General features: G+C 45.2%; 1 protein-coding gene across 2 annotated transcripts in view; it reads left to right on the top strand.

The window, feature by feature from the left end:
- Positions 1 to 24,610, top strand: part of CTNND2 (catenin delta 2) — a gene marked incomplete at its 5' end in the record, with an annotated part of 962,722 nt that extends 938,112 nt beyond the window's left edge. For both annotated transcript variants that reach the window (XM_081231805.1, XM_081231804.1), the window contains 4 exons: positions 6,540 to 6,666; positions 10,560 to 10,691; positions 16,015 to 16,088; positions 23,517 to 24,610. In XM_081231805.1, the coding sequence (XP_081087931.1) occupies positions 6,540 to 6,666; positions 10,560 to 10,691; positions 16,015 to 16,088; positions 23,517 to 23,774 (591 nt within the window). In that variant the 3' untranslated portion in view covers positions 23,775 to 24,610. The remainder of the gene's footprint in view (positions 1 to 6,539; positions 6,667 to 10,559; positions 10,692 to 16,014; positions 16,089 to 23,516) is intronic.
- Positions 24,611 to 26,415: the final 1,805 nt, after the last annotated feature.

The following is a 26,415-nucleotide window of genomic DNA, read 5'->3' as shown; positions in this document are numbered from 1 at the left end:
GGCTATTCTCCATTCTGTTTCCTTCCTTGAACTTTCTTATCTAAGCCAAAGGGATGGTATGAAGTGGAACTGGTGTTAAGCACCCAACAGAATTTGGGGAACAACCTCTGGTCTACAGAGACTTAAAATGTTAAAAAGAAAACAAAGTCATCAAAGAGGGAAATAGAGCTTCCCTGGAGGCGTAGTGGTTAAGAATCTGCCTGCCGGGCTTCCCTGGTGGCACAGTGGTTAAGAATCCGCCTGCCAATGAAGGGGACATGGGTTTGAGCCCTGGGCCAGGAAGATCCCACATGCCGCGGAGCAACTAAGCCCGTGCACCACAACTACTGAGCCTGTGCTCTAGAGCCTGCGAGCCACAACTACTGAGCCCACGTGCCATAAGTACTGAAGCCCGGCGCCTAGAGCCTGTGCTCCGCAACAAGAGAAGCCACCGCAATGAGAAGCCTGTGCACCACAACAAAGAGTAGCCCCCACTCACTGCAACTAGAGAAAGCCCGCGCACAGCAACGAAGACCCAACGCAGCCAAGAATAAATAAATAAAATAAATAAATTTATTTAAAAAGGGGCAAATAATGATTTAAAAGCTATGTGCCCAAGTTGTATGTGTTTCTGTAAACCACTTTCAAGTCTTTCTGAATGACAGTGGGAAGTAAATGAATAATAAGTTTATTTCAGGCTGGCTAGATAACAAGTATGTCCATGGCTCATTGGTTAAAAGAAATGATAGCTCAGCAATAACTTTCCCAAAGAAAATATATCTTCATGTCCTTCTTCTTTCGAAAGCAAAACATTTTTTTTCAGTAGAATGGCTAAAAATTTCATGCAGTAAAAGATGTCAAGGGTCATGAGATCTACCCTCCAGGTAGTTATTCAGCATCACTAAAACGAGTGTAGATTTATCTGTACGCTGGTCTCTAGCATCCAAGGTTACACTTTTCCATGATGTGTGGAAGGATGTGCCATCAGAATTAAAACTGAGGTCCCTTCGGGGCATTGGTGATGGTAATGATGTTGGAAGTCTTTGTTTAGTCATCACACCTTTCACTCTGCATCAGTGAATGAGGGAGAAGATAAATATGGAGTGGGAACCAGGTCACCTTCCTTGCTCCTCCAGGGGCTCCCAAGCTGTGGCTCAGGAAACTGCTCTAATCCAGAGCCTTAACTGGGTTTCCACTCTGCCCTGTTCCCCAGGCTCCCCCTTCCCACCTCCATTCAAAGTTTCTGTGCCCACATGCTTACGATTACTGGCCATAAACAGAGGTGTCTGGCTGGGGAGACATTCTCGGTGCCTCTGACACACTCCCTGTCATCCTCAGGTGTCTGCTAATCCCATCACCCACAGACAAGTCACCTGCAAGACTCACCTCTGTCATGCGATTGTATTCTCTGAAATGGGTCTTATAAAGGATTTGAAATCTTTTTCTGGTGCTTTCTTATGAGTTTCTTCCTTCATAAGAAGTTTTATTATTACATCCATTTTGCTGACACTTCCAGAGATGTAAATACTTACCTGGTCTCATTGGAATCTAAGCATCATCAATTGTGAACCGTTGAGCAAAACATCTCCACTCACCTGCGTAAGAGGGAGATGCTGAGTACGGTGCTACTTGCCAAGTAAAACCAGACCTAGAGTTATACCACCTTTATGTCTGGTGTCTCCTTTGGTCTTAGGACATATCATATATTAGCCCATATTCTTATTATGAAATACCTTGCCCACCTTTCATGACATATGGAGTATCATGACTTATTCATGACCAAAGAAGCCAAGGGTTTGATTAAAGCAATTTCCTGAGCCACTCCTTGGAACCCTGCCCACCCCCTGCAAATAATATCTTCTAAATTGCAAGTGAGACAAACATAAAATTATCTGCCTCTGTTTGGTCATATTTAAGGATTTTTGCTGTCAACAAAGCATTCCCTTCACAAGAAAGGAACGTCTTCTTAAAACAAATTTTTTAATTGTTCCCGTATGTGAGTAATGGGTCCATTCACTTCTGAAGTACTTTACAGGCTTTTGTAAGACTGCTTCTCCCCTGTGCCTGATGCCATCCTCGGAAGGTTTAAGGGAAATGCCCAGAATTCCTGCAGAGACAGTACATTTTCTCCTCCTGCCCTGACACCTGCCTGTTACCACGGCTCCCACCCTTCCTGGAAGAGGTTTTAGCTATTTGCCCTTAGACCCTCCTTGCCTTGGTCACCACCAACTGCCCAGGACTCCTGGGTCAGCCATCATTTCTGGACTCTTCTCACTCAAAGACTCTAAGTAACCAGTAATCCGCCCCAGTATTCCCCCTTTCTCCCTTTCTCCTACCCACCTTTCTTCCTTTCCCCCTTGAACCCATAGGCTACTGTCAGTAAGACCCCCTGTATCCAATACCCACCCCTTCTTTTTTCAGTCTTTTCGCTGTGACACCGGCCGGCCCCAAGGACACCCCCCAGCTCCTGGCAACCCTCTCACGTGGTGGCTTGTCATGTCCCATCCCCTCTGCCCGACGTCACTAGGCTTGGAGGTGGACTAGGTATCTCCCTTGCTCCTCTTTGCTCTTTCTGGGAAGTTCTCCTCTCCTCCCTCAAGGAAACCCCTAGCATCTGTGAAGTGCCCCCATTCCAATAGTCTCTGACCCTCTTCGGATCCTCAGTCCACTGACTAGTGTTCATTCCCCAGATCCTCCCTCAATCTTCACTTTCCTCTCTACCCAGCTTAGATTCTGTGGGCTTCCATGACATGCCCTTTGCATCCCCTTTTCCCTGTCTCCTTCCAAGTCACTTTTCTGACCACCCCCATCCGATTCCATCTACTCACACCTACCCCAGTGCAGCTGAATGTGGCTGGAGGGAAACAAGCCACCGTGGGGATGAGTCTTCTCCTTTTGAATTCATTGCCATGAGCCTCAAGTCACCTGTCAGCTCCTGGCCACCAGGCTACATGGCCATGGTCAGCCTGCACCCCGCCTACCTCAAGAACTGTCTCACACTTCTCTTCTTTTCTCTTCCCTCCCTTCCCCTCGCCTCTTCCATCCTCTAAACTCCAACTCCTTCTCACTCTCAACGGATGCATGACCTCACTTCTCATCCCCACGCCCCCTCCAGAAAATGTCAGAAAACAGAACAGGACATCCTCATCGTCCCATCACCAGATCAGCCCATCTCCCTGCTGCGTCTGTGGCTATGCAGCCTGTCTGTCTTCTCTCCTGATTCCATGGCCCATGACCCCATAGCTCACTGAATCCCATCAACCCCTCCTTTCTTAAGAAATGTTTCCCTCTCTCTCCTGCGTCCCCAGTTTTTCTTCCTCTATGTCGAGTCATTCCCATCAGCATGCGAAATGCTGCAATCTCTTCCAGGTGATATATTAAAACGTCTCTTAGTCACTCTAGCTCTTGAAGTCCCATTTCTGGGCTCCCCTTAATAATCAGCTTTTGCCAAAGGCTGTCTAAACTCACCATTTCTCCATCAGTTCTCTCTCTCTTTTGAGCCTACCTGAGTTAGAGATTTACCAACCAGACCAAAGAAAGTACTTTTGTTCCAGTCATGCTGACTTCCATCTTCCCAGGGCCAAAGGACTGTTCTTGGTGCTCCTTGTTATTCAACTGGTCTCCTTCTCCTCACTTCTTTCCTGGTCTTGCCTGACATCACACCCTCTGGTTCTGCTCCCAGCTCACTCTGCTCGTTCTCAGTGTCCTGTGAGTTTTCTCCTTGCTCTCTGTGCCCTCTAAGTACTGGAGTGTCCCAGCCCTGTGTCCTCTGCTTTCCTCTATTTGCATTCACATGCAAGGCTTCCATCCATTCTCTTAGCTTCAAATGATATCTGTATACTGAACTGCAAAAGTTTACCTCTAAGTCTGACATCACTCCTGAAATTCCAGGTTTCAAGTTCTGCTCTATTCGCTCTCTTTTCTTTCATGTCCAGCAGGCATCTCTAACCCAGCACATCCCAGATGGCAGTACTGATCTCACTTCCTAAAGCCACTCCTCTTCCAGTGGTCCCCTGTCTCAGTAAGTGACATCTCCAGGCCCCCCATTGTTCACACCAGCAGCATCAGGGTCAGGCTTGATTTCTCTCTCCCACACCCAGTAGCCGAGTCATCAGCAAATCCAACTTAGATGCAAAATCTGTGCCTTGCTCACCACCGGCCCACACCCAAGCCCGGGTCATCTCTCCCTCCCTCTAGTGGAATAGCTCGTTAACTAGTCTCCCCATTTCTGTTCTACTCTCCCCAGACTGTCCTAGACACTCAGAAGTCTTCTTATCTTCCTGGTCCCCCTTGCTCACTCCCCTTCAGTCACAGAAACTTTCTGCTGTGCTCACATCAGCCAAACGCTTTCCCACCCCAGGGTCTTCACTTCTGCTCTTCCCTTGGCTCGGAAACCCAAAACTGTGTCTTCAGTGTCTGGCTTCTTGTCATCTGCCAGGTCTCTGCCGCAACGTTAACTGTTCCCAGAGCGCTTGCCCGACCACACGCCCTCAAATAGCATCTCCTCACCTGCATTCCTCAATACCCTCAGCTTGCTTCCAAGGACTTATCAATATGCCACATGTTTTTATTGAAGTGTAGTTGATTTACAATGTCTCAGGTGTACAGCAAAGTGATTCAGTTTTATATATATATATATATATATATATATATATATATTCTTTTTCAGATTATTTTCACTTATAGGTTATTATAAGATATTGAATATAGTTCCCTGTGCTCTACAGTAGGTCCTTGTTATCTGTTTTATAAACAGTAGTGTGTGTCTGTTAATCCCAAACTCCTAATTTTTCCCTCCCCCCTTCCCCTTTGGTAACCGTTAAGTTTGTTTTCTATATCTGTGAGTCTGTTTCTGTTTTGTAAATAAGTTCACTAGTATCATTTGTTTTAGATTCCACATATAAGTGATATCATATGATATTTGTCTTTCTCTGTCTGACTTACTTTACTTAGTATGAGAATCATCTCTAGGTCCATCCATATTGCTGCAAATGGCACTATTTCATTCTTTTTTTTATAGCTGATTAGTATTCCATTGTATGTATATGTGTGTGTGTGTGTGTATATATATATATATACACACCACATCTTCTTTATCCATTCATCTGTCAATGGCATTTAGGTTGCTTCCATGTCCTGGCTATTGTAAACAGTGCTGCTATGAATGTTGGAGTGCATGTATCTTTTCAAATTAGAGTTTTCATCTTTTCAATATGCCACATTTTAGTGGTTAACATGAGTCTTCACTTGTTTACTGTTTGACTTTCTAAGGCTCAGATTCTTCCTCTGTAAAATAGAGCTAATAATAGTATCCAGCCCATGGGATTGTTGAGAAAATCTTGCCATGGAGTAAATACTCAATAAGCACTAGGTAGTAGCTTTTATAATAGCATACTTCTAATGTTGGCTTTATTCTATGGGTCAAATAAAACAGGAATAATGAGAATTACATAAAGAAAGACACAAATATTGAAATGAGTTTAAATTCTGTTCTTTGTTAACTTTCGTCCATTTGTGTTTGCAATGATTCTTTATAGAGAATTGAGTCCCTTGAAAAGGTCAAAAAAGAAAAACAAAAAGAGTTAAAAATGGTTGCCTCTGTGAAGCAGTAACTGGGAGGGCAGCAAGTGTCTGCTTTTCCTTGATAATGTCAGTACTCTTTGACATCTTGCTTTGAGAAAACTAAACTTGAATTAAAGAAGAAAAAAGACTGAAAGGAAATACTGTGACATCTCAACAGAAGTTCTCTGGGGAGTAGGAGAGTGGAGTTGTTGGCTATTTTTATTTTCTTCTTTATGCTTTCTAAATTCAAAAAATGATCCATAATGTAGTTATATGGTTTTCATGATGAAAAATGGTATATATGCTTTTCCTATATTAACCAGATATTAGAAGGTGAATGACGGATTGATTGGTAGGAGGCATTTTGAATATGCTCTACGTTGAAAAATATAATTCCTGGGGCAAATCAGAGAACATAGCAACCTGAGTGTGAATACTTGGCAACAGTCATGCTGAAGGCCTTGAGCTGGTGGGGACGGGGCATTTGAGGCAGAGAAGGTCATTGAAACCATGTAAGGGAGATAAACGGGAAGGGACGATGCTTCTTGGCATTCTGATCACTAACAGATTGGTCCCGAGAAAAGAAGAGTAAACACTTTGGAAAACTTGGAGGTGGTTGAAAAGAGGACCAGACAGAGCTGGAGCCAGGCAGGCAAAAAATAGACAGTTTCAGGCTCATTCTGAACAGCATGTTTTCATTTAAATACAATCTTCAGGCAAAAGCAGGTTTGCAAAGAGCCCATTTATCTCACATCTGGGGAGGAAAGCAAGCACTGAGGGCAGGCCCTCCCTGAGTCAGGCTGTCTGGAGGGGGCAGGGGGTGGGTCTCAGTTATCACTCCTCTCTGTTAACCTGGACGATGGAGGCACAGAGATCTGAGACCTCTCCTGACAGACTGGAGAAATGCTTTGCAAATTCCAGTGCTTGGCACGTCCACGTGTGAGGAGGTGAGGCATCTCTCTGCTTCCCCAGTTAATAGGAGCTGCTGTCTATTGCAGGATGGATGGTCACAGTATCACTTCGTAGCCTCATCTTCAACCATCGAGAGGGATCGGCAAAGACCCTACTCCTCCTCCCGCACGCCCTCCATCTCCCCTGTGCGCGTGTCTCCCAACAACCGCTCAGGTAAGAGGGGTCCCGGGCCAGTGGCTGCTTCTCTTGGATCCAAGGCTCCCTGCCCCGACCCCTTAGCTGACCCCACAGACAGGAGGGCCATCCCGACTGGGACACTTGCTAGAAATATCAAATGAATCTGTTTTCTTTTTACAGTGGTGGTGACTTTGTATCATACGTACACAGACTCAGAACAAACATCTTTCTAACAGGTTTCTAAAAACCTCTAACAGGTGTCACAGGCATGAAATGCACGTCCTGGGCCTGCATTCAGGGAGGAATAGGAATATATAATCCCGCCAAGTGTTTGCAAATCAGGGTTTTCCATGGACGTTTTACCCACTTAAGATAGTTTAGGTTGCATTTTATTGATTAGATTTGGGATAACAGAGTAGGGGAGAGAGGGTGTGCTCCTTCCTCCTTGAGAATGACCTACATTTGAAAACTGTCATTGAGGCTTTCGTTACTGTTCCATACCTGATTTGCTTTTTATTATTACCTGTAAACCAGCAGATAAATCATTTCATATATTCATATTACAATCAACTTTAACTTTTAAATCATTCAATTTAATTTTTTCTAATTTTATTTCATTCTTTCTTTTTAATTTTTTATCAAAGTATAGTTGATGTACAATATTATGTAAATTAGAGGTGTACAATATGATTCGCAATTTTTAAAGGTTATACTCCATTTACAGTTACTGTACAATATCAGCTGTGTTCCCTGTGCTGCACAGTATATCCCTGTAGCTTATTTTATACGTAATAGTTTATACTTCCTAATCCCCTACTGCTATACTGCTCCTCCCCCCTTGTCTCATTCTTATTAAATTTGGAACTAACTTTTCTTATCTCCTTGTAAAGATACCTTATTTTTACACCCTTTTTCAGCCACGTTATGTAATGCCAAGGATTAAAGACATAATTAAAGGCAAAATATGAGCACACTGTTTAGTATATAAGTGATATAGATTTTATTGTTGTTTTATTCAATGTGTAATAAATAATTTTATATGGGCGAACACACACACGCACAGATAGAGACTTTTATTTAAGAAAAGTTTCTCCTTGCTCTTCACTGCCCTCCTGCTGTTGAGGAAACTATATTTTCTGGAACTGAGTCTCCCCAGCAGGGTGGTCCCTCTGCCCTTGAGGATATTTGTCATGAAACTTTACACCATACTTTACTGTCATAACGATGGGGAGAATCAGAGTTGAATGGGGAATATTTGACTGAAATAGATTACCCTCTCCCAGCCCCGTGAACTTATATTTTTAGTGCGGTATTATCATTTCTAATGTTTAGCCCCACGCTGAACGAGAATTAGGAAGCCCCGTGTAACTAGAGGAACTTCCACCTGCCTCAGAAGCATGGAGGTGGCCTTTTACACATGCTATTTTCATAGTTCTTAAGAAGATAAAGAGCAGTGAGTCTTGGAAGCTAAAGGACAGTGTCTTTAAGAGCTCTAATTATGAAGAACCAATCAGTGTCAGGAAGGTGGAATAATATAATAGATTGGAAGGTGCCCAGAAAGAGAAGCAGCACCCTACAGGATGTCAGCATCCCAGGCATGCAGGTGGGGCACTGCCTGGTGGTACCCAGGCAAGGCACTTCGAAGACACCTAATAAACACTTGTTGGCATGATGTGATTTTTCCAGGAGTATTCTCCTGGTTTACTGGAGACTCGGACCACGGTGTGTGAGGTCTCAGGAGATAATTACATACTTGACATAGTTTAGTAAACCCCACCATCTGTGCAATATAGGATTCTCATTTTAAAATCTTTGGTCAAGAGGCTCCAAAATATTGTCGCCTCACGATTGCCTGGCAGTGACTCATAGAAGGCCAATCTTTATGCAGAAGATCTAGGAGCAAGGGCAGGAGGGGACTCTCCCCAGAGAGGAAGATGGAGAGAGAAGAGAGGAGATGGGGCAGAGGTGGAGGGGGTGAGTGAGACGCAGCAGCCTGTGTTCTGAGAACACGCAGGAACTGGACCCAGAGCCCAGTTGAGTTACGTGGAAGAATTGCAGGTTTCTTCTCTGCCTTCCCATTGGATTTACATCCAGAGATTCTGGTGCAACTGGCTGGGGGGCATGTTCAAGCATCAATATATTTTTAAGTATTCTAGGTAACTAATTCTGATGGGCAGCTAGGATTAGAAATCTCTGAGGGTTTCAAGATCTCAGCAGTGAGCCTTGATTTTATTTGACAGGTCTGAGAGTTGGGTAGGGGCCTTTCAGGAAAGGATGGGCAAAGGCCCCCTTTGTTACCTTCCCAGCGCTTGGCTAAGACACCCACTGAGCCGTCTTCTGGTTCCACTTCCTCACCGATGAAGAGCTCTTCAACTTCAGAAAGTGTGCTGTGACTCGTGTTTTTGTCCCCCGTGTCTAGCACGGGCTTTACACATAGAAGATACTAAGTTTGGTGAAATGAATCAAGTGACTCAGATAGGCAACAAGCAGGCCCAGGGGGCTGGAGCTGGAGGACCCTGCAGAGGGTGTGAACGAACAGCTGAAGGGTAAACTGAGGTTTGACTGGGGAGGAGCTTGGACACTAGTGAAGGAAAATGAGCTTTATCCTAAAACTCGGAGTTCCCCAGAGATTCACCAGGCATGCTTGCTAAATTTGGATTCCTAGGCCCAACTGAAAATTCAGATTCACAAGGTCCAGGGTCGGGTTTTGTGATCCCCAGGTTCTCAGGTGAGTCTTAAGGTTAAACAAGCTTAGGAAGCACTGCCCTCGGGCATGGAAGCTGGGGAAGGCTCTGGGACTGAAGAGTAGCACGGCTGCACTCAGAATGGGTGAGATGCAATTGACTAAGCTTGGGATGCGAGTGGCCTCATTGAGGAGCATGGAGACCAACGTGAGGTCAGCCCATAGGATGGGCACACGGTAGCTGCCTTAGCACCAGCACACACACTTAACCTCCACTTCTCCCAGCACATCTCTGCACTGGCAGGGTGGCTTACTTGCTCTCAATCCATCTGATCTTTAAAGAAACTAAACCTCTTTTTGTTTGCTTCCTTAAGTCCAAGTTCAGGTTTTCCTCTGTTCTGGGCCCAGTTTGTTAAAGAATCGTGGAATTCCTAAGGGAATCCTCTAATCACAGCCCATCACTGAAGACATGAAGACACAAACGGTTGACAGGGCTCAGTCCCCAGGTCCGACAGGCAGCGAGTGACTGGGGCTCAAGGTGTGTGTGTGAGATTGTTAGGGGCGTTTGAGATGAAGCAAGGACCCCCATCAGGAGACAGGTGCTCTCACGCCACACCCCCAGCCCAGCCTCCAGGCTGATGGAGAAGACCTCGGTGGGTGGGGCTCTACTGGTCCCCCACATAATCCTCTGCCTTCCTTTAGGGCCGTTTCTGCATGGAACATGTTTAAGTAAAAGCACATCTGATTTAATCAGGGATTCTTCAGTATCAGTAATCGCTCCCCTGAAACACATCTAATTTTTTCAAAGGAAGGAAGGAAGAAGAAAAGAAAGGAGGGAGGGGGAAAAAAAGGAAAAGAAACAAGAAAGAAAAAGCAACCAAGATGGATCTCATTCTTGAAACTGTCCTTGAGCAGGTCACATCCCCACGAAGATGTCTCTGTAGGGAAGATGCTCTCAGGATATAGTCCTTAATTCCCTGCCTCTGAGTTGCGTGTCCCCTTAACTCTAAAGCACCAAGTGACATGGAGTAAGGGAAGGGGGAAAGACAAGAACCAAAAGAACAAAAATAAAAATGAAGGGGGAAAGACAAGAACCAAAAGAACAAAAATAAAAATCGACAGGTCCACGTACACATACTGACCTGTGTTGAGCCAGGTGCATTTATGACTTTACTTGTTTGTGTGAAAAGCTATACGTGCTGTGGAATGAGACACAGAAAGTCATCCTTCCAATTTCTTTATGTAGCAAGTGCCCCAGCTTCACCTCGGGAAATGATCAGCCTCAAAGAAAGAAAAACAGACTATGAGTCCACTGGCAGCAACGCCACTTACCACGGAACTAAAGGAGAACACACTTCCAGGAAAGACACCATGACAGGTGAGCTTGGCTGTGCATGGTTCCTCTGCAGAGTTCGTGACAGGACTTGGGACAGGGCAGAGGGCTGGGACATCAGGCTTCAGCTGTGCTTGGCAGCTCGGCAGGACTTGAGAGCTTGATAGCGAAGATTCCCGGGGATTGGCCATGAGGAGATGAAGCTGGAGGTTAAAAAACGGAGCACATTATTTCTGGAATAGCTAAGAGAAAATGCTCTCTGCGCAAATTTTTTCCTCTGTCTTTCTTTCCCTACCCCTTTCCTTCTCACTTGCCCAGTTCGTGATATTTTCTCAAATTAGAGGACGAGGTCACCATAGATTTCTTCTTCATTGGCATAACCCAAGATGGTGGGCCAAGCTTTGCCCATGAGCATTGGGAAGAGAAAGAGGATAAGAAAAGGAAGGGAGGGAAGGGGAGGGGACGGGAGAGAAGCAGAGGAAGAGACCATTTCAGGGAAACCCACAGAACTGCTGTGGGCGTTTTCCCCTCCTGACATGAAACCACTCTCTGGCCATGACAAACTCCCAGGAAGATTCATCAGAACCACTGGCCTCAGTTTCCCTAGGGAGTCATTGACCTTTCATGCCCTTCATTCTTCACTCCCCCAATCGCACCCATTGGCTTATCAGCGGGGACTCTGTGGAGGCCAAAATTGGTGCCATTGTCCCCCAGCGCGCCTGGGCCAGCCTGCCTCGTGGCCAGCCTTGGCTCAACTCTCCTCTTACTCTGTACCACTCTCCTTGGGGTGGGGCTTGATGTCCACATTCATCGTCCCCTCCAGGCTCCCCCCACACCTCCCTCCTGCCCCGGTTTGCTCCTCGTCCAGGAGCACGATTTGGCGTTATTGATGGGGGGCAGGGCGGCGGGGGTCATGCCTTGAAAGCAGAGCTGCCACAACCATCAGGATGTCTAACCAGCGATTCCGCACCCTTCTTTGCCACAGGGGTGTGGAGATGGGCCCCTCCTGAAAACAGACCATAGGGACTTCAACAGAACAGGGTCAGATTAGGGCATTCATAAAACTGCAGTACAAGGGTGCAATCCTAAACAGACACTGAGACCCTCTTATTCAGAAGAATCTTAAAAGCGTGTGGTAAGTCTCCCTGATATTATTTAGGTGTAGACCTGCAGGGAAACAGAATAGATAAATTGGATGATTTATTGATATGTCTTTTGGACCCAGGACGTCTAAGATAAATTTTTCTTGTGGTAACTGTATTTACCCCAGAGGCCGTGGTTTCCATGGTAACTCTCCCTGGCTGCAGAAAGGAAAGCCTCATAAACAGATGCTCGTGGTACCCAGCCCAGCTCAGCACTCTGCCTCCACGTACACACTCCGCCAGGGAGCGCCTCACCCTCACGCCTGAAACGTCCCCTGAATGGAGAACTGAACGCATGGCGTAGGACATATCTTCTTTTTTTTTTGGCTGTGCCCTGCAGCATGTGGGAGCTTGGTTCCCCGACCAGGGATTGAACCCGTACCCCCTGCACTGGAAGTGCAGAGTCTTAAGCATTGAACCACCAGGGAAGTCCAACATAGGACATACCTTCTGATTCTCGTTCTCTGGTTCTTTTTTGCCCATAAGTGTTGTCCCCTGTTGTAGATGAGCATGAACAAAGAAGCTCATGAATCTGAATGCCAAGTCCCGAGAGTCGAGATATTCAGTGGAGAATCTAATTTGTACTGATTACTCCAGAGCAGTGGTGACACGAAATTCACCTGACCCCTCTGTTTTTCGATTATCATCGCCCTAGGTAGCCACATCACCAGCAGGCAGGGATAACAAAGTGAGACTATAATTACAAGAATAACTGTGAAATCGACTGCACTGTTATTATTTAAGTTGATCTTCTCTCTTTAACTCTCTTGGCCGGTAGAATCATTCAAAATGTTTTTCATTGTGGTGTGTTTGTGTTGAAATAGTTCCAGTGGTACGTGATCCTGCTCTGCACACGTCAGACAATAAAAAATAAAATCTAATATGTTTCTAGATGTTTAATCTTCCTAGAAAATGGCAGGGATCTTGACAACTGCAGCATTGAGATATACGTAACTTTTCAAACTTATTTAGAGGCTTAGACGCTTTGCTCTAACTTAAAAATGCAATTCAAAACTACACTATCAATCATGTAGCAAGCCTAGAAGAACATGAGGTCATTATTGAATAATATGTTTATACAAGAAGATTCCCTTTAAGCCAACAAGTACTGGGTAAAAGTTAGTTGTTAGCATCACAGTGATGTTGATGGTGATGGAGGAGGTGGGGGCAATGTTGGTGGTGAGATTGGTGGGTGTGTTTGCCCCCATCTACGATGGTATGAGTAGCTCCCCAGCCAAGCCGGGTGGAAGTCAACATTTCATGTAGGGATGGAAGTGATGAATTGCCAACCTCTGTTCTGCTTCCCTTTAGCAAGTGTCCATCATTCCAGCGTTTACTGGCAGATAGATTTCTTGGGACCGCCATATCCCAAGCAGTACTTCTTCTCATTCACCAATAAATCCAGGGGGCATTTAAAGTTCAGTGTATTGAGAAAACATCTGAAAAACGGCTGTCTTCCTTGTTTCTAAGGCATCAGGCGTTGTCTTATATCATTTCCCCCACAGGAAACATTCCCTTTGCCGTGGGAAAACCATGGGAAACGTCACCCTCAAAACGCAACATGCAAAAGCTTTAAAGGGAAAAGCAGTTCCTTGCCTGGGTGATCATCTCCTCTCCTGAACTCTCAGAAATGCAGATCCATCTGGGTTTATATTCCAGGCTTCCCCTCCACCCGCCTTCTCTGTATTCAATTCCTAGCTTAGACGTCTCTTAAAATGTCTTCTCTCCTTAGTGTCTCTCTGCCTCTGAGGAGCCCTCAGAAAGCCAAAGGCAGCTGTTCATTCAGGCATGCAGCACTGTTATAGCTATTTCTCGTGGTCATGATTCCCTAGGAGCATTACGTGCTCAAAAGCGCACATCAGAGGAGGGCTGTGTGATCCCAGCAGCTACACAGCCTGACTTTAAAATTCACCAGGGGATTTTGCCCTCCCACCTGAGCTTCCCAAATCCCTTAACATCCAGTGGTCGATTCTGTTTCTGTCAGTATCTCTCTTATGCCTTTTAAAGCTGCTCTAATCTTCAGTCTATTGATATCGTTGGAAATTGGGGCCTATAAAAAAAAAAAAAAGAAAGACATTTCCCTGCGAGTTGACTCTTTGCTCAGACACATACATGGCAGAGCGCCTGTGAAGACGTGTGCTTCATGTATCCAGAAAGGCCACAAGTTCAATCCCAGCTACACAGTCTCCTGTAAACAGGTGAAGTGCGCCAAAGATCAGGAGGAAAGAACTTCCAGTAGAAACATCTTCAGCTCGGAAGCCACAAGCACAACAGGGAGGGAGGCCAAGGCTATAAAAATGCACAGTCTACCAAAAAAAATGCATTTTATTCTGAGTAATAGACAAAAAAATTCACCTTATCCTTGGAGTAACATTTTCCATCAGCAGGTTATAGCTCTGAAGGCATATTTTTCTAAGGTTTAGTCATTCATTCATTCACTCAGCAAAAAAAAAGCACTCACTCTGTGAGCATCCCTTAAGGCCAGGCACTGTCCCAGATGCTGGGGCAGCCTACAAAGGTGGCGGGACAGACGGATCTCTGTCCTCATGGAGCCTCTCATCTCCTAGGTGAAGGGAGGTAATACACAAGGTAAACATGAAACAAACTCACTAACAAGGTAATAGCACTTGGCGTTGAGTGTGATGGTGGAAATAAATGGGGTAATGAGATAGAGGGCCCTAGGTGGGCAGGGTAACTTGAACTAACATGGTCAAGGAGGAGATGTTTGAGCTGAAGCCCGAATATCAACAAGGAGAGATAGTCCAGAGTCTGGGGCAAGCAAGTTCCAGGGAGAAGCATCAGGAAGTCCAACATCCCTGATGCAAAATAAATTTGGATGCTCAAGCCAGGAAGGAGGGCCAGCACAGCTCCCTGAACTGTGGGAAGAAGAGCAGGACATTCTGCAGGACGTCAGGCTGGGACCAGATCACACAGAGCCTCGAAGACCATAATGGGAGCTCAGCTTTTACCATAATCACAGTGGGCAGGGAACTGAGTGACATAATCCGGCCTGTCTAACGTGATGATCGCTCAGGTGATGGGAACAGGGTGGATGGAGGAGCAGGCTGGGCAGAGTGGAAGCCGGGCCGTTGAGAAGGATGCTGTAGCGGTGGTCCAGGCGAGGGATGGCAGTTTCCGCAGTGATGCAGAGACAGGAGTGATGGGCGTTCAACCAGAGAGTCTCTCAGAGTGGTCTTTAAAATGGGCAGTGGGCTCTCAGCTCTCACATTCTAAGCAGAATTTCCCAAGAGGAGTTTTATTGCACAGCTATTATGTGCTTTTAGTAATAAACATGGGTGGAATGATAGATTATACTGACTTGGTGGCCTGTATCTCTGAGAGAATAGATGGTGTGTCATCCTATTTCATGATCCCATAGATACTGGAAGCAAAAGATAATTTTTTCTTGATATCTAGAGTGTTTTAGATACCCGCTGACACTCGACAGACAATGTTCTCCAGAGCTTTCTTAAACCAGGACCTTTTAACAGCTATGAGGGGAGTCTTGCCCTGGGCCCTTCCTCTAGGCCTGTCACAGCAGCCTCAAGGGCCCCAGGTGAGGAGGCAGGCAAGTGGGCATCTTGCCCAGGACTTTGGAAGCTGCTGGCAACCAGAGCAGACCTTTCTTCCTTTTGTCTAGAACACAGGCTGGTCACAAGACAGGGTGGGAGTCTTCCGTCCCTGTGTTGAACAGGACTCCGAAGCCGCAGCCGCCCAGATGCGCAGGGCAAAGGCGGGTGGTGCTTCCTGCCCACCCTTCAGGCCGTTGAGAAATGAACTGTCTCAGAGATGATCAAGCACGTCTGTGAGCTCAAATTAGAAATTTCATTCTCGTCATTCCCCAGCTAAAAACTAAGCGGCCGATCCAGACTCCTGCATGCTTCAGTGCAGGTGACACGCTTTTATTATCTGCCAGTTTTCACCAGAAAACAAGGCCATAGAACTGGCAAGATGACCATCTGTTTGACGCACCTGCCTTGACCCTGTCTGCAAGCTGAATGTTATTGCAAGAGGCTGACGTGCAATGGGGATTTTATAGAATAACTCTTCTTCTTTCTTAATGTCTGTATGTAAAATGAAGTGTTCAGGGCTACCGCATTTCTTCCATCTGGAATGATCCATGGGACACCAAGCTTTGTCAGGGCAAAACTGGCCTCGATAACCATCATTCCTCATTTGAAGTCTGGCGTTCTGTGCTAATACTTTTGTTTCTCTTTTGCTTTCAGCTCAAAGTACTGGGATTTCAACTTTGTATAGGAATTCATATGGTGCGCCCGCTGAAGACATCAAACATAACCAGGTAAAAGAGAGGTAGCACGTTGGTGTTCATTTCTCCCTTTGGCTCCTGTGAAATATCTTGGAAGTGTAAAAAATAAGTTAGTTTCCATTTAACAAGCATAATAAATGGAAAAAGAAAATAATGGTCCCTGTTGCTCTCCACTCACGTGGGACACGGCATACACGTGGGTGGTGGCAGTCGTCAGAACAGCCTCAGATTTGCAAGCAATCTTTGGTTTTTTTGGCTGCATCAGGTCTTAGTTACGGCAAGTGTAAGATGCTGGTTACTAGACAAATTGTCTCATTACTAGACATGGATTAAGTAGCTCCTGTAACCCAGCCAATTCTTATTCGGAAGAAAGCACTCATTATACATGACAGTTACCAGTAAAATAGACACATCAAGTTCAATGTAAACAACTGAATAGAAGGCATGGTGTTATGCCTCGCCGCTCAGGCTAGTGGGGGAACCAGCAACAGCAGCATCACCTGGGAGGTTGTTAGAAACACAGAAGAGATGCTTCTCTGGCCCCTAACCCTAACCCTAACCCGTTCAGGGTCTTCTGCATCAGAGTTGCATTTTATCAAGGTGTCTAGGTGATTCATGTGGATGTTGAAATTTGAGGAACCCTGGCTGGTAGATACTTAAAGAATCCATCTGTGTTTTTGCATGTGTTTTATTTAGCAAATATTCGTTGAAGTCTCGTTTTCTCTCTGGTTCTAAGGGGAATTATAAAAGCAAGAAGGCACTGCCTCTGCTCCTTTATTGATGAATCACCTCATACTTTTCCTTCCCCGTGGTGGTCATCACAGAAAGACTGACATTCTTTATAACCCTTGGCTACTGGTAATCATTTCCAGAACTGGCTTCTGCTGATGCTCTAGATTCCTGCCATGTGTCATGAAAATAGTACTGAAAAGATAAACCTGAAAGCTGTTTGCTTGATCACAGTAACCAGATGAAAGTAAACATGGAAGGGAAATGTGTGGTTTTGATCAGTTCTCACCACCCAGCAGGGCAGCATCTTTGAAGAGGAAAGGGACTCCCTTCCAGCAGGTAGAATGTCTGGTGCAAGGCCATTTCTAAGGGAAGAAGGAGGAGGACACAGTTCTGGTCTTTGCTAAAAGCAAAGAAGTCAGTGAATAAATGAAGAGGGACATGAGCTCTAGACAACAGGTCACCAGGGGTGGCCCCCAACTATTTGCAGATCAACATGCCTACCCAAACATAAAGGAAAATGGAGATGCCAACTCTGTTTATGGAAATCAATGCTTTTTCTTTCAGCAACTATCAGGTACAGTGAGTCAGTGGTCTCCAGCTCTTAAAGATATTTGTCAGGTTGTGATAGGACCCTGGTTTTGCATCCAAGAGCATAAGATCAGTCTTCAGCTTCTATAGGTCAAGAGAAGCTCATCACCAGAATCAGCCTGTTCTACATCAGCCTTTATCTCCAGGGAATCCCACTATTGTTGGCAATGAAGAAACACCCTGGTGTGGCCCAGGGGTCCTTGGCGTCGCACAGTGTGGCTGCAGTACATTCCAACAGACTGCTTGCCATCTAGATTTAGAGGGCCGTCCACAAGGGTTCTGAGAGGCACACTCTTTTCACCCAAGTCTATTCTGAGCATTTAAGAAAACTGGAATTAACGCACTAAGATGGCATCCCTGCCCCGAGAGAGTGAGCACAGCCTATTTTATGCAGTCTTTTGCCCAGGAGGCCCTAGAATGTACTCGACTCAACCTCGGTGTGAAACATCAGGGCTACGGTGTCTCAGGTGGATGTACTGAAACTCAGTCTGCATGGAGAGCAAGCTCTGAGCCACTTGTCAGCACAGGGGAGATGTTGCAGGCCAGCCCCCAGCAGAGCTGAGTCCTGTGGCCATAGCTCAGTGCCATCATTATTCGCTGAGCTGGTCCAGCCGAGGGAAGGGGGCAACTGGACTGTTAACTCCATTCTAATATCAAGCAACATTTTTGAAATGTCCACCAAAGAGAGTTGTTTTTTATCTAAAAAAAATTTCCAAGAAAATCATTATGACACTCCAGTGACTTGAGAAAATAATAAAGCTTTTATTTGTTTTGGACTCTGTTATCAGAATACACTTTGACTTTACTTACAGCCTTCCCTCTTGGGAATTCGGTAAAGGAAGACCATACTAACCATTCAAAAAAGTTGGCCATTTGCTCCTCTTCCAGATGGGTGCTTTTGGAGATGACCTTGTAAACAGCATCCATGATGTGGATTTTCTGCCTATGTGAGCATGGTTGGTTATCACAGATGGCTTTTGTTTTTGGAACATTTCTGGGCCAAAAGCCACTTCACAACCTCATAGCTAGTAAATGGCCAGCTTGAAAATTTTAACTGGGAGGGATGTGCTGGGGTCCATTCAGTTTCGGTGTCAAAGCTGGGCCTCATGAGCTTTGCAGAGGAGTCTGGACAGGGATTCATCTTAGAGAAGAAGTGATTCACCGAGGGAAACTAGTTTCAGGGGGATCTCTGGGACGAGGCAAAAGACAATGAGATCTGAAAATAACGCAACAGCCCTGGATGCGTGGCCAAGCAAGGGAGGGGCTGGGGCCGGAGCTGGGAGGCAGGCTTCCCCTGACTCAGCAGAGAAGCAGCCAGGCAGCTTCGCAGCTGTGGCACACCCCACGTGACTACCTGCCACTCCAGTTTCGAATCAGTGAATTCCGAGCATAAGGACTCCTAGAAGAAACAACCATTAGTGTGAAATAAGATTTGTGATCCTTGGTTTTATGTTTAGGGTCACAGATATTATTTTAAGAGCTAAGTGCTCAAATCCTTCAAAAACCCTGCTGAGCTTCTACCAGTCCGTCCCATACTTATAAAGAAAAATAGCCTATTTAACCGTATCCCGCTGGCAATAGGATTTTCGTTCATAAACTAGAAACAAAGGGTTTTGGTGTTTTGCTGACTGGTTTTCAAATTATTACTGACAACAATAAAAATGGCATCTTGAGTTCCTCAGTCTGGCTGCCAGGTGGGCAGGCAAGTAAAATTATCCCCAGAGCTGAGGAAATTGGGATTCAAGGAGGGTAAGTGTTCGGCCCCCAGTCACCGGAAGAAGCCAGGAAGAGGCAAAGACTGCAGCCTGGTTCTTCTGTCCGCTTGCCCCATGTGCCCTCCTGTATACCACTGGTTCTCAAATTTGAGGGTGAGCCAGTATCCCCTGGAAGACTGTTAAACACAGATTACTGGGCCCCAACCCCAGATGTTCTGATTCAGTAGGTCTGGGATGGAGCCCAATAATTTGTACCCCTAAGTAGTTCCCAGGCGATGCTGATGCTCCTGGTCTTGGGACCACACTTTGAGAAGCACTGATCTTCACCATGGCCTCATTCATTGTATAATAATAACACCCTGAGTCTTCAGCTTTCACTGTGCAGTAGACTTTGAAGGTCTGTAGTGGGCGGCTCTTTCCCTTGTGTTAGGAATACGTTCAATTTGTGGGCGAACTCAGTGAGGAATACAAAGAAGTCTTCCATCAGCGTGCTACAGGGGTGGGAGGTGAGAAGGAGCACTGTCCTTCATAATTTACACTAAACATTCTGCTGCTGAGGAAAGCTTTCAGCAAGGATGACTTTGTGGGAGCAGAAGCCACAGGACGGAGCGCCGAGAGCGTGGACCCCAGTGATGGCCACGTGAACCAGCTGGTGGCACCTGCCCTTCCCAGAGAGGATGCTGCCTTAAGCGGAGAAGACAACAGCCTCAGGCTCCTCGGATGTGCCAGGGCTCCTCTGGACCACAAGAGACTCAGATTCAGAATACACCACTGTGGGATAGGAGCATCATTCCACCTCCTTTACAGAAGTCTGGCTTGTCCACACTGTGTGATGTTAAAAAAAAAATGCATTTATTTTAGCTCCTCTATGGGGGAGGCTGGTATTGGGGAGCATTTCACCTGCCTAATCTTGAACACTGTCAAATCATCTCTTAAAGTAAATGACAAAACACAGCCAACATACCTCTGCGGTGAATGCATCTTACCAGCCGACATCCATGCCACTGGGCCAGGGAGCAAATTTAATCCCTTCAAACACAGCTGTACCACCATCAGCTGTTCTGGGTGGCTCGTTCACACAAAGTCTCCGAACTGCAGAACTCAACCTGAGAAGGGGTTGATATGGGACCTTTTGAACAATACAAACGAACTGAAGAAGGTAACTCCTGATATGAGACTAAAATAAGCTTGTGCTCAACCCAAAAATGTCCACCAGCCAGAGAGAACATAGCAGCAGTAAGAAATTTGAAACAGGCTGTGCCAGAAAAGAAAAAAAAGAAAGAAGTAGCCACTGTGGAGGAGGGCCACGAGCCTCGTAAGTAGCTTCCCCTGAAGACCTCCCAAGCTCTAGCACTGCCCCTCCCCTGGTTACTGAGACCAGCACAGAGACGTCAGGCCTCATCTTGGTTTCCTTTGTCCATGGCCTCCCTTCTCATCACAGGGTCTGGAGTCAACTCAGTGAGGCTGCCCACCCCCCGAGGTGGAGCCACCTTGGCGCAACTGAGACTGTGCTCCTGTCTCGGAGAGAACATGGACTTTGGAGTCAGCCAGACGTGCATTCACATCCCAGCCTCACCCCACCACGAGCCATGGCATCCTGCACAAGTTTCTTATCTTCTCTGACCTTTAGTTTCTTCATCTATAAATTGGGAATTGGCTGGATAAATGGATGGATGGGAAGGAAGGAAGGAAGGAAGGGAGGGAGAGAGGGAGAGAGGGAGGGAGGGAGGGAGAAACTGAGAGAGAGAGGAAGGGTGGAGGGAGAGAAGGAGATAGATTAGATAGATAAATAGGTAGATGATAGATGGATAAATGGATGGATGGATAGATATACACAGACATAAACATGCATCCATATATGCATGCATACATACATTCATATACAAGAGTAAACAAAGAGGAATTTGTTAAATGTTGAATATAGTGCCCACTGAAATAGAATCAGTAAATTCTAGTTGCCTCCCGGTGTAATTTTTCCAAACCTCCCAACTCCAATTCTTTGTATGCTCCACAATTGGGTAGCAGCACCGGGATGGAGTGGAGAAGTTCCACATAGCACTCAGCTCTTCAGAGACCAGCAAAGAGCACCTTAGCCTATCCCGGTGATCAGGTACACGTGGTCTTAGCAATGTTTAATTGCAGATGTTGAAGTTCCAAATGTACCCCTCATGCCCAGGCTCTTAGACTAACACACATTTACGCTCGGAGGACTTTCACAGGTAGACAGAAACCTCATTCATTCAGCCACCACTATCTAGAAGTGTGAGGCCTCCTGGATGGCAGCTGTGATGAAGTTCACCACTCCTTTGAAGAGCAGGTCGATTACTAGTGTAAATCAATTACATATAAAAGAGGGAGTTTCGCTTACTTGACAGAAGAATTACGGGCAGGCCATTAGAAGCATTCATTCACACACAACGTGCTAATTACAAATCGTTATCTATTAACTAAGACCAATTTCTAGAGGATGTTTCCATGCTGAACCTTAGTTAAATTAGTAGGGAATTACCGAGTCCACTGGCAGGTGATCAAACTGTGCTTTTTTAGGAGTTCCCTCAGACTTCCTGCACAATCATTACACTCGAGGAGCTTTGTGGATGCCATTATGTAGTGACTGTGGGGATGGTCCTTCCCCCATGCCTTGGGGGTATCCTCACTTTGGGAGCGTGATGCTTAGGAAGGGACTGCATAGGCAGTGGGAAGGCGATAGCTAGGCCCCGACATATAAATGCTAATTATCAGCCTATGAACACTCTCTGTTTTACTGTCCTTAAAGCCAAGCGGAAGGAACTAACTAACTAACTAGACTTCACATTTCCTGAAGAATCCTGTGGTCCCTTTAGCCCCTAAAGGCCCCCTACATCAGACAGTAACCTGCAGAGGACAGGAATGGAAACAGGGAGCACTGAGGTAGGCTGGGAGACATTGGACAAGTCTGAAGACCCCTCTCCCCTAACCAAAGTCTTCATAACCCCACATTATTCTCGAGTCCCATCAATTCTTTTTTTTTTTTTTTTTTTTTTTGCGGTACGCGGCCTCTCACTGCTGTGGCCTCTCCTGTTGCCGAGCACAGGCTCCGGATGCGCAGGCTCAGCAGCCATGGCTCACGGGCCCAGCCGCTCCACAGCATGTGGGATCCTCCCGGACCGGGGCCCGAACCCGTGTCCCCTGTATCGGCAGGCGGACTCTCAACCACTGCGCCACCAGGGAAACCCCATCAATTCTTAATTGAACCAAGTTAGGAAATGTTTTGGTTCTCCAGAGCATAGAGTATTTGAAGTGTATTCCCTCTTCTTCTTACATGCTTCTCTGTATCCTTCTAAGGCTGTGGTACCTGGTCACTTAGGCAGGTGTGATGGAATGGCCCTATTACCGGGAAGCCTCCACCCTCCAGAGAGGTATTGATCACAGCCCTCCGAGCTGGCAGGAGGACGCCCAAGTGACCATTAGACCTTGTACATCTTCACTTTCTCTTTGTCTGGGATTACAGCACGCAGGTGTGATGGAAAAAATGCAGGAAAGATGAATATAAATTACTTGTGTTCTGTAGTGTCTAGTGTATACCTCTTTAATTTGAAAAAGGTTAACTACTAAGTGGTTCACCTGTCATGGCAGTTTTGGCAATTTCTCAAAAAGTTAAACATAGAATTACTATCAGATCCAACAATTCCACTTCTTGGTACACACCCCTCAAAAATGGAAAGCAGGGACTCAAACAGATACTGGTGCACCATGTTCACAGCAGCGTTATTCACAATAGTCAAAGGGTGGAAATAATACAAGTGTCCATCAGTGGATAAATGGATAAACAAATGTGGTCTCTCCATACAGTGGAATATTATTTAGCCTTAAAAAGGAAGGAAATTCTGTCACATGCTACAACATGGATAAACCTTGAGGACATTATGTTAAGTGGAAGAAGGCAGACCCAAAAGGACCAATATTCTATTATTCCACTTCTATGAGGTACCTAGACTAGTGAAATTCATAGAGATGGAAAATAGAATGGCGGTTGCCACAAGCTGCGAAAAGAGGGTGGGATGGGGACTTAAGCTTAATGGATACAGAGTTTTTGTTTGCGATGATGAAAAAGTTATGAAAACGGGTAGTGGTGACGGTGGCACAGGCGACGAATGTACTTAATGCCACTGAATTATATACAAAATGATTAAAATGGCCCATTTTATGTTATGTATACTTTACCATAATAATAATTAAAAAAAAAAAAAGATTTCCTAGAATGATAGCGTATGGACTCAGGAACCAACTTGAAAAAGGAAAGTCAATCAGGAGAAGTTCGATACTGGTGACCGCGTGGAGGACGTTCGGAGCCTTAACTTTGAGAGAGGGTTGAGCGCATCGGCGGCGGGGGAGGACGGGTCAAGGGCAAATGCGCTAACCCAGGTGCATCTTCTTTTCTGGGCAGGTTTCAGCACAGCCAGTCCCACAGGAGCCCAGCAGAAAAGACTACGAGACCTACCAGCCATTTCCGAATTCCACGAGAAACTACGACGAGTCCTTCTTCGAGGACCAGGTCCACCACCGCCCTCCGGCCAGCGAGTACATGCACCTGGGACTCAAGTCCACGGGCAACTACGTCGACTTCTACTCCGCTGCCCGTCCCTACAGTGAACTGAACTATGAAACGAGTCACTACCCCGCGTCCCCCGACTCCTGGGTGTGAGGCAGGCAGCACCGGGAACAGTGCATGTGCATGCAGACCACAGACATTGCTATTTTTCTTTTCCCCTGCAAATTTAGTTTGTTAAAGCCTGTTCCATAGGAAGGCTGGGATAACCAGTAAGGAAACTTTAAGAGCTATTTTAGAAAGCTAAATGAATCGAACGTTAACTTGAAAGTCAATAGAAAGTGATCCTCAATCTGACCTTGTACAACACATTTCTAGTGCGGGTTGGAGAGTCTAAAAAGTGCTTTCCACTGAATGTGGTTGAAGGCAGCACAGAAGGCGGTCGGGGTGATGGTTGTAAGCACAGAGGCACGTGGTTCACACACTTCAGAGGGACGGCTTCTCACGCTTTGTTTACTCTTCATCTGTTGTGATTCTAGGCTTCAAGTTGCACTGGGGTTCCTCTGTACAGCAAGATGTTTCTTGCCCTTTGTTAATGCATTGTTGTAAAGTATTTGATGTACATTACAGATTAAAGAAGAAAAGCGCATTGTGTATATTACACCAATGCTGCGGCGTTTCCTCATCTATGGTTCTAAATATTGCTTCAATTTCAAACTTTTGAAAGATGTATGGATTTCCAGTTTTTCTTTTCTTTCTCGCAGTATGTTTTAACAGAAAAAAATGGGAAAAAAAGGAATATTTAGCAGTATTGTTTGTTCTGATATGTGAGTTTGTTTGTGGCAACTAAGCAAGGCATTCAGCAGTTTCTGACAATTAACATCCATCATTCCACACTCCTTGTCAACAAAGTGCTTTTTCACTGCCTAAAATTTTAGATGTAGATATTTGAAATAGATTTTTTCATTTATACCAGTTTTCTTTATGATGATACAGTGTTAAAAGAAAATAAATTACAATTGATCTGTCATCATATTTGCTAAGAATGTCTATTTCCAAGGACCTATCTGACAAAACACACATTCTTGCTCGTGTGTCTGTGCGTGTGTGGGTGTGTGTCCACGTATGTATAAAAATGACCTGTGTGAGATTTTATTTGGATAGAAGCTATTTCATTTGCTGTTCATCTTGTACAAACTTTGTTTTTGGTTTTCAGTTTGAATGTACATCAGCTGTTCCTTTTGTACTCTCTCTATACTTCTGACCATCTAGTGACTCAGGATGTTAGGCCAGTGGAGGTAGTTATAGGATTTTCACACATTCTTGGATACCAACCCTTTCTAAGGGCCCATCGCCTTCCATGTTTCATGCCCTCAGAACATGATAAACCATGGCCAACTCAATAATTTCACTTTGGAGCCAATTACTTGAAATAGCCACAGAAAATGTAAACTGCTCACCTTATGCCCCCCCAAACTTTTTTGTTCATGTGGCAGGGAGCAGTAGACAATTATGGATTAGATTATTAAAATTGAACTTGAAGCTAATGGTAGAATAGTTGTTAACAGAGCTAGGAAGTAAGGCTAACCATTCAAAAGAACAGGGGCTGTGGGTAAATTAGCTTTGCTCTATAGATGCAAGTGACTGAGGCCAATAGGTGCCTAGTAAATGTTAACTGTTCTTGAAAAAATAAAACATTAAATAACAAAAGAAATTGGCTGCCATCTTCCTTTAAAACTTTCTCCCCTTCACTCTACGTAGTTTAATTCAGCTCAAAATCTAAACTTCATGGTTCTTTCTCCAAATTTAGCAACAACCAAACGATTTCTTGCATATTTCATGCATATTTGTGCAAATGAGAAGCTCATTTCTAGAGCGGCGTGGTAGACAGACATTTTCATATGAATTGTCCTACAGTTACAAGTTGGCCCTTCTCACCCTGTTTACTATAGGAATACACATTTCTGGGTCCCCTCCCAGGAATGCTCCAGCCCCTAAGAGAGATATAAATATGTAGCTTTGAGGACAGTGTATCCACTTCATTACTGTCATAGAATGAAATAGTAAAGTTCATCAAGGCAGAGATATGGTACAGACATGATTTGTCCATAACCAAATAGCTGGTTTAACTTTTCCAATAGTAAGCAGTAGGACTCATTCTCTGGCTTGAGTTGTACAGGGGGAAGTTAATGCATGTCAAAAAGTCCTTGTCCTAGCAGGAGCTTTATATTCCCTCTGTGACTTTGAGTCTGTGCAAGCCCAACATTTACAACCCTTGAAGACCAAGGAGGTCTCTGCTGCCTGTGATTTTTTTAAGAGCACATTGCACCAGGCTGACATGAGCAAATTCAGCCAGAAGCCTCTGGAATCAGAGTTAGAGCTAGGGGAAAGTCAATTAAAAGTGTTCACAGTTACTCAAGTTGATTCTTTTATCCTTTTCATACACGCGCACACGTACACACACGGAAGTAAGAAGTAAGGAGAGAGACAGATGACAGATGGTGATGGTAGATAGATGATAGATAGACGGTAGATAGAAGATAGATAGATAGATAGATAGATGATAGATATAGATGATGATATATGAGATAGATAGATGATAGATAGATAGATAGATAGATGAGGTTTTATCTGAACTGTGAAGTGACCTAAAGCCAGCCCATCTCCTTGGCAATAAAGGTTGATCAATGGGTGATTTATTATTTATAACATGTGTGCCTGGGACAAAAGCCGAAAGTGGTCAGAAGCGTTGTTTTTGCTTTCATTGTACCGAAGTGACCGAGTGTGACCCTGTCCC

The sequence above is a fragment of the Mesoplodon bidens genome, assembly GCF_964165515.1.
Source record: "Mesoplodon bidens genome assembly, chromosome: 4".
Taxonomy (NCBI): domain Eukaryota; kingdom Metazoa; phylum Chordata; class Mammalia; order Artiodactyla; family Ziphiidae; genus Mesoplodon; species Mesoplodon bidens.
The sequence above is the reverse complement of the archived record's forward strand: the minus strand, read 5'-3'. Positions and strand labels throughout refer to the sequence as shown.